At 36.5% G+C, this 9,412-nt stretch overlaps 1 protein-coding gene across 1 annotated transcript; it reads right to left on the reverse strand.

The window, feature by feature from the left end:
• Nucleotides 1-1,673: 1,673 nt before the first annotated feature.
• LOC100369590 (cytochrome P450 1A5-like) lies at nt 1,674-8,706 on the reverse strand. The gene is made up of 9 exons (XM_006824948.3): nt 8,520-8,706; nt 7,655-7,828; nt 7,270-7,366; nt 6,582-6,743; nt 6,208-6,416; nt 5,799-5,933; nt 5,256-5,495; nt 4,958-5,056; nt 1,674-2,521 (listed from the first exon to the last, which is right to left on the reverse strand). The coding sequence occupies exons 1-9, from the start codon at nt 8,683-8,685 to the stop codon at nt 2,268-2,270; spliced, it is 1,536 nt and encodes a 511-aa protein (XP_006825011.1). The 5' UTR covers nt 8,686-8,706; the 3' UTR covers nt 1,674-2,267.
• Nucleotides 8,707-9,412: the final 706 nt, after the last annotated feature.

Here is a 9,412-nt window from a genome sequence, read left to right on the forward strand (position 1 = left end):
TAAGTTCTTCTCTCATATCGTAACACGCTTTAAACTCGTCGACTCATGGCGTCGTGTCAATGCTGATAATAAACACTTTACTTGGAGTCATGGCTTGATACCTTCTTTTTACCAAAGTCTTGTGCATCATGTATTAAGCAGTCCACTATTCAACGTTTTCATTTTTCAGATCATCAACCCGTTACACTAACTCTATCCACACATACATACATAATATAGCAAACCGCAATGCAGTGTGGTTCTTTAATATTAGCCTTCGTGGAGACAATGAATATTGCTGTATAATTAATGAATATGGGTTGTCATGGCAGCAATAAAATTCACGCTTTAATCTATTCAAATGTCTGAAAATACAAGATACAACAACAGCAAAACTCAGTCAAATTTACCACACCATTAAACGTGATATCTGTAAAACAATAGAACAGCTAGAAGTGGTTGCCAATGGCAACCCCGAAGTTGAAAAACAGCTATCCAAAAAACGCGACTTGCTCAAATACCTTGTTAAAACTGAAGCGAGAGGCGCAGACATGCGAGCACGGCATCGTCTATTGAATGAAAATGATGCACCAACATCGTACTAGAAAAACAAAAAGGTCGCAGAAAGGTCATCTCAGTTACAACAGCCCGACGGCATAATAGCTGATTCGCCGAGTTCTAGGTGTCGCCATGTGTGTGAATTTTACAGAGAACTATTTTCACCTGATCCCGTTTCACTGGACTGTCAGAATACTCCAGTAAAAGATCTTCCTAAGTTGTCTGACGATGAAAAAAAAATACGATTCAGGTCTTATCTTTAATGAACTTTTAAGGGCTGTCAAACTCCTGTCACGTGGCAAAACCCCCGGCATCGTTGGATTACCGGGTGAGTTTTACGAACAATTTTAGACATTGCAATGTTTTCAGTGCTTCTCTTCAAGATAGTGTGTCACCTCTGTCTTGTCGGAGAGCAGTTGTTTCTTAGCTCCCCAGAAGTGGAAATAATTTATCGTGTAACTGTAGGCCGATGAGCCTCCTTTGCACAGATTACAAAATCTTTACAAAAGCAATTTTTCTACGGCTTCGTCATGCACTCTGTGAAATAATTTATATTGACCAATCTTATTGTATTCCGGAAAGACGCATCTTCGATAATACAAGTCTAGTCTGGGATATTATATCATATTCTGGCATTAAATGTGTACCACTTGCTATAGTCGCTCTAGATCAGCAGAAACAGTTTGACCGAGTGCATCACGACTTTTTATTCAAAAAACTATATGCTTTCGGTTTTGGAGAAGCCTTTATTAAATATATTAAACTAATTTACTCTGGAGCACAAAGTCTCTTTAGGGTTAATTCACCTGATATAGTACTTTACTTGACCACATTTTAATATAACTATTGGACCACTATCATGTACGTACTTTACTTGACGACATTTTAATAAAACTATTGGACCACTATCATGTACGTACTTTACTTGACGACATTTTAATATAACTATTAGACCACTATCATGTACGTAGTTTACTTGACCACATTTTAATATAACTATTAGACCACTATCATGTACTTAGTTTACTTGACCACATTTTAATATAACTATTGGCCGAAACGGTAATACATTATAGACGTACTTATAGTATTAGAAGACGTGTACATTAATAAAATAATCACTATTGCAACATATGTTATTACTCTTTCAGTTACGTTTAATCAGAGAAACCTCAATTTAATAGTTTGGTGAAAGAAGACATAACTTCAAACTACTCATGTTTACTGAATAATATAATTAATTCATTGGAATATAGCTATAAAAATGTGTGAAATTATCTGATGATAAAGTTGATATTTACTTTATTGTTATAGAAAGGTGAATATCTACATAAGACGCGACGTAATTTATTTACAGTATGTTGTTTCGCTGCTCACATGTTCGGTAGGATATATAATTACAATATTACTCTCATTGTAACGCAATTAATATGCACGATTTACACAATAGGAACCCAAACTAACGCTTTGTCGCAATCAGTTGTGGCAATCAGCTTATATTTGCCTGGTCGGGAGTTCATAAAACATGACTATTACATTTCCAAGAACAGGCTGAATATTTAGTATCGACTAATATATATATACCTCATGTTTTTATATGGGACATTGGATTAACGAATTAAATATTCTCGTAACTGTGCGTTAAATAAGTCCATATTATTCATCCACTAATACAGATCAATGGACACGGAAATCAACATTGTTTTCGAAATAACGCAGGTACCAATCACTTAATTTCTTCTTGCAACGGCCTTGACTTCATACTGACAACAACGGGTGAACTGAGTCATGCAGTGTGCTTCCAAGCAAGGTGTTTTGCCGCCAGTTGGTGTCTTGAATGTGTACTGTTGAAACAAGCTTGTAAAAATAAGGAATAGCTCATTCTTAGCCAGTGTCTCGCCCATACATGCTCGGCGTCCAGCTGAAAATGGCATGAAACTATCTGGTTTAGATATGGCGTTACCATCAGTATTCAGGAATCGTTCTGAAAATAAAGATATGTAAAGTAGGCTGCTATATTAAAACGAAGAGTACACGAAATAAAAAAAATATAACAATAGTTCACATCCGTGAGTCGACGTTAATATTTTTCATATTACAATTAACATCCATACGTATGAATAATAAAAAACGCTAACACATTCAATGCTGAAGTCATTTTTCATCTATGCGAATTATTTCCATCTGACACGTACACATTCGCATACATGACAGGGTCGTGTGAGACAAACAAAATCAATTTTCATATACAAGGCGAACCCATCTGAGTTCCGGAGAAGGAAGGGAATGTTACTAAGGTAACGTAATTCTCATAAAATGCGATAAGATGTTTAGGATTTTTGTCGTCCCAAAATGGACATTTGTGAGAAAAAAAATCATCTTCTTATGAAATTAAAAACAAATCGCTGTTTACGGCTTTTCGACTTCTCCAGGGGTGAAAGTGCACCACCAAGCGCCAACGCACAGAGAAAGGCACGCACTGAATACCGTCAAAACTCGTAGTTGTGTTAATTACTAGTGTGCTAATGAAAATTATACTACACATCCATGCTCAGTCAGTGTCATAATACGCGATCACTACCAGCATACGATCGACGCTTACCAAATGACGCTAGCGGGTGAGGTTGAAAATTAGAAAAACACAATCCGGTAACAATTCCAAAAAGTGGCCCTGAATTTCCGTCTACTATCACGGGGAAAATTCTTCTCCACGGGGTTCTCCACACTTGTCAGGGGGGAATCTCGTCTCGTCTCTATATCTCGTCCCCTTGAGGTGCGGGATCGGGGAAGTCGCTTTAGCTTTACCGTCAAATAAGACACAAACAACGAAATACGTTTCAGCTCTCGTCTTAGTCGGTCAATCGAGCACTCTATAAGACACAGTGCCCTGGGGAAAAATCCCCAAGACTATTGCAAGGCTGACCCAAGACTCTCTTAGACTGCGTCAACACTCGCCCCAAAGCTCTCCAGGACTGCGTCTGTTCTGCTGTACTCCCCAAGACCAACTAGAACAACTTTATTCATTTTCAAAACTCTAACCAATTACAAAACAGTAAAAAGACTCTAGGGCGTAACCTTCAATCATAAGGCCAATCACACTAAGTACTGAATACGTCATATCTTTTGATTAATCGTTCACTACACTAATAACTATGAATATAAACTGTCAGAATTAATAGTCTAAATAGCGGCGGTTATCTGGTAATTAGTTCCAAATCACTGAGCCAAGTTCCGTCCAAAACTTCAAATAGGCCTAAACGATGACAGACATAACACAGCAATTCAGCTAATAATCAGCTAATTAAGTCGGTTAACAGATACGCAAAAACAAATTCATGACACTACCGTGAACTGTGTTACAAAATTCAGACGATATCAACGCAAGCAACCACAACAAATGAATATCCAATTTAAGAACAAATTTTACACTCGGAAAACGAGTAGCCGTCTTCCGTTACATCAAATAAGAAATCAAATTTCACGAAAGAAATCTGCGATCTTACGCATTGAAAGTGACACAGGGTCAAACAATTGACCAATGAATACAGGCACTCACGTATCAGATCATTGAATCCGTCGAAACTCAGACTAGGAATACAACAGACCCGCAAAATAGACACCGTCGAAGTTTACCGAACACCGGATATTCTGTACACTTCGCGCTTCTTCGGAAATTGTGTATTTCTTCGTAAAACGGATCCGAACATTTTTAAAACAACGGGGGATGCGTTCTGGACATTTTGTCCTTTGCAGCTGTGTACGAATTTTAAGAATCGACCAAGAATTAGGTGAGCTATAAGTAACTGAATGTCTTAGTGTTTACCTCAAATAGTTTTTGAATAGTTTATGAATATACAATTACTAGTCTGAGGTCGAAATAAGGTACCGATGACCGACAACGATAATTATTATTACCACACAGGTATAGTTGCGTTCAAGATTTGTTAAAAAAAATAATGGAAGTTTATTTTAGATTATTTAATAATCAATAGACAATAAATTGACACCTGGATCGTATTTCAGAACCGTGTCACAGACCACCGTCCCTCAAGGTGTTGAGGGACGGTGCACAGACCAACTGCAATGTCTACGGCATCCAGCAATGTCCCCTTGAAGACGTCACAAGAAGAATGCAAATGAGGGCAATTGTAGAGCCTCGTTGTGAAATGCAGTAAATGGCCGATAGTAGACAGCAATTTTGAACTAATTTTGCTTAAATAAAATATTTATTTTGTGCCTAGATATATCAACTATGATATTAATCATATACCATATATATTTTGGACAGCGAAGTGGCAAGCGTTCCAGGTGAACTTTAAGATTAAATATAAGGGGATATTACATTAATAAGAAGGAAAAACAGAAATAAAATATTTAGTTAAAGAAAGACAATATAACAAATAACATTTAACAATATTACCTGGACGAAACTCTTCCGGTTCCACCCAATATTTTTCACTCATATGTAGATTCCATAAATTACACCAGACCCACGTATCTTTCGGTATTGTGTACCCACCTACATGTAAATAAATTAATCAATGATATTTAGTATTTGTCATTCACTATTCGGACGTCGTTTAGAAACTAAATCTGTGTCCGCTATATGTAAATACTTCAAAATGTTTTGCTCGCACATTCGGCGAATAACGTATCTGAAGAAAAAGAACCGAAGTAAAAAAAACGATTTACAGAGACATGTATAATATAACACTTGCCAACAGACGTATCCACGGTAGTAGCATGGGGTATTGCAAACGGTGAAACTGTTCTTATGCGCATAACCTCGTTAATCACAGCTTCACAGTATGGTAATTTACCCTTATCCGATAACAATGGAAGACGTCGATCACGAATAACGTCATCAATTTCTCGACGCACTTTTGCTTGTACATCCGGGTAACAAGCGAGGTACGCAATGGCCCATTCCAATGTGTTGACCACGGTGTCGAGACCAGCTGAAATAAAGATGACTCGGTGGTGATTAAATAGTTAACAATTAATAAAAGATTGCATAAATTGTCAAGGTGTACATTTGTTGTATGCAATATATGTATGTGACAGATTTCGTGAAGTAGTTATTGACTGATATGGAACTACATTAACATGATTAATGATTTAGATCAGTTGTAAACAAACATTCTTCCCTTAGAGAGACACATTGTTTTCATACGACCATAGTACTGTTTAACACGTGATCTGAATAAACTGTGTTACAAACAAGACCACGCAATTTTCAACAGTAGTTAAGCAAACCATACCTCCAAACATATCAGCTACCGTTTGACGTAAATTGACATCGGTAAGCTGTTTTTCTGTTTCTTGGTCCCTGGACAACCTAGCTTTACGTTGAATAGATAAGATTTCGCCAACAAGGCTCTTCGCGTCTTCATTACCTGTTTATATTATTAGATAATACGAATATATTCGATGATATGTAACAGTTATTTGAGACGCTGCGTATTGTATTTAGTGACAATCATTATGATTATATTCCAGTATCCATATCGCATTGGTAAGTGCAATGTCAGAGACAAATAAATATTTAAAAAAAACAAAAAAATTGATATGTGTATGTTGCTCATAACTATGCACATTTTCAGGCAGTCCGTCTGTTAGTCGGTCTTTCAGTCAGTCAGTTAATTGGTCAATCAATCAATTCACGTTTACCTTCATCAAATGTCTTCTTATGTTCATCTATCTTGTGCTGTATTAAATCTAACCAGTTTTGCATAGACTTCTTTATTCTCGTCAGTCCGAATGTTGGTATATGTCGAAATACGGGAATAAAATCAGCAACTAGACCACTTCCAAAAGATGCATTTGCTGTACTCAATACCCTCAAACAGTTAATGAATTCTGGGTCGTCAAGTTCGTACCTATGATTAAACAGACATTATATTACTGATATTTTCCGCGGTTTTGCGATCCTGCAAGACGATCAGAAGACATTGTTACCGACTCTTAGCAAACAAATATTTGTATTGCTGCATTAAGCTATATCAGATACGTGAATATAATCGTTACAAAGGGTGATGAATTACTTTTTTCCAAAGCACATGGAAACAATTATATTTCCTACTAATAGATGCAGTAATGGTCTCGGGTAGAATGGTCTCTTTTTCATTTTAGCCACAGCTCTCTGAAAACTTGGAAAGGCATTACATCTCAGCAAAGCTTCCAGCTTCTTGCCACTCGCGTAATTTCTGTGAAGAAAATGTACGTGATTTACATAAAATACTAAATATCAAGTGATTATTTAGAAAGAATACTGATTCTGTAATAAGAAATGAAAACGATTCATTTTTCTATTTCTGGGTTGGTATTATATATTTACAGACTTTCTGATTGTCAACATATTTGAGTTTCGAATGTATATTTTTAACAAAATACTGGCACTCCAATAGAAAACATTTGCGTTCACTTGTTGAGAATTTATTCCTGTATTCGTATGAATCTGTAAACTTGCACATGAGGTCCTTTTTTTCACTAGGTCTCCATTTGTGAACTTGAAAACTATCAAACCATGAGCTTTCGAGAGACCGGCTAGTCTTAAAATTAAGATTTGTTGGTTGAATATGAAAACACATTGTCATATTCGGAAATATTGTTAACCAGGCAAACTTTAGCTAAATTTGTAGGCGCTAGGAGCATTCGAATTGGGAGGTTAATGAGTTCACTGACGAGTCGCAATCGAATGAATAAATATGAGGCAATCATTTATCTACTCACCTAATGGCCTGATGTCCGATGTTACGTTGTAACTGCCACTTTGCTGTGAAGTTACCGAAGACAATATTTTGGCATTCCTCTGCCATCAGACCTGAAACTGTGAAATTGTCAAGAATATTATTTATGCGTGCCTAGTCAAAATACATATTCCCGACTGCTGACAGCCAAACAAGTGAAGTTTGGTAAAGTTTATACTATTTTGACTTTTTTTTCATTTTTGGACGGCGGTGGTGGCGTGATGGGAACACGTCTGTCCAGAGTAGCGAGGCGCTTGCCGTTATCACGATTTCAAATCACGTATTTAAATTTGTACGTTATTTACCCTTTACTTTCATGTTACATTTTTAATTTTTTTTTAAATTACGTCGATATCTGAACGACTTACGCGAATAAAAGTATGGTCTTCCAGCAAAATCATTCTGTTTCTTCACTAATGCTTCTTTAATAGCCTCTAGGGAGTTGAGTATAATCACTGCCCGACTGCCAATCTTGATTGTAAAAACATCTCCATATTTCTTACCATACTCAGCCAGGGTTAGATGTGGTTCTTCCTCCAAATCTAACAGACATACAATATCATGCAAGATTAAACTCACCAACTCCGACACACGTGTCAGTATTATTTCTTCACGAATTATCAAATTACATTAAATTTCATAATATAATAAAAAAATACGATAGATCGTACGTGAAGCGCACTTTTCCGAACCAACATTTGTAATGCATTGAGATCAGTATACCCGCCTTTTAAACCGCCGCGAGCTGTCACAAGAATATATTTTTATATTCATAAATGTTATGAGGTTATTACGAGGATACCTCAAAGTATGTACGAAGGCAGTACAATGGAAGTATCGATGTGCGAAGTCCGGTCAAACCCTGATGGAAGCCATGTTTGATTTTATTATTAGAGAACGTATACGCGAGTAATCATTCCATATTTAGAATTCGCATTTCATTATATGGTAGGATGAAAATACCCCGTAAAACACCCCGCAAAATTACGGCACGCTGTAATGAAAAATTTGGCTGCCGATTTTGAATACGTGAGATGATTTTACTTTCAAGGCGGGATATAATATCATATGTGGTGTCTATATAATAAATTTAGTACGACCAATAATTAAACCATTAAACGTGCGCATGGTGATTCGACAGCGTCACAATTTGCAGTATGGATATAAAATATACGAATAATTCGGGGAATAATTATTTGAGAATATATATTCAACATGATATTGATAACATACCTAACATATTGCCAACAAACGGATATCCCATTGGTCCGGGTGGAAACCCAGGTGGTTTGCGTAAACCAATCAGTCCATAGGATAGAATGAATACTGACACCAGTAAAATAATACTACCCGGGGTGTTAAAGTTATCAAAGAGACTTTCCAGGATATAATTAATCATCGTGGCTGTGGTGGCGGTGGTATAACTCTGAAAAAAATATAGATGAGTCAACATTATGGTGACGTATTGTAATATCATTATGATTAAATTCCCCTGCCGTTAGTGGTTCCGTTTGTTTTAAATGTCGACCGGTGTGTATAACCTTTAACACCAACTGACCTATTACAATTCATGTCTGTATATACCAACCAATTTGTTCAGGTGTGGCTGCTTTATATCTAATCCCACGTTTTTTGGTTAATCGTGTCATATGGCATGGGTAAGAGTGGTACATGCCGATGCACACCGGCGACTAAAGTGGTGGGAACGTTTACATATACATCGGATTTTAAACAGATTGAGGGAATTTTCAAATGTTTAAACCAAAAGTATTCTCTAATCAGCACATATCATGTTGGTACTATAAGGTAATGTTTTAAAATAACTAAAAATTACCGCTATCTATCAAAACATGCGTTTACAAACATATCTTGTCTTAAGAAGGGGTGGGTAAGAAAAGTACACCGGTGACTGAAACCGAAAGATTTAGAACGTCTACCTACGTCGAATTCACAGATTGTGTCACACGGTTAATTTTCAGATTTATAGATAAAAAAATCAGCAAATATATTGTTATAGATATATCCATAAGGGGTGTATTTACTTGCACACTAGTATTTTTTGACTTTTAGCGTGTTTGTTTCATTAGATCAAACGTTAGCCCTTTCGAAATAACCAAAAAAAATGG

Source organism: Saccoglossus kowalevskii, chromosome 15 (genome assembly GCF_978046115.1).
Source record: "Saccoglossus kowalevskii chromosome 15, keSacKowa6.1, whole genome shotgun sequence".
Lineage (NCBI taxonomy): Eukaryota > Metazoa > Hemichordata > Enteropneusta > Harrimaniidae > Saccoglossus > Saccoglossus kowalevskii.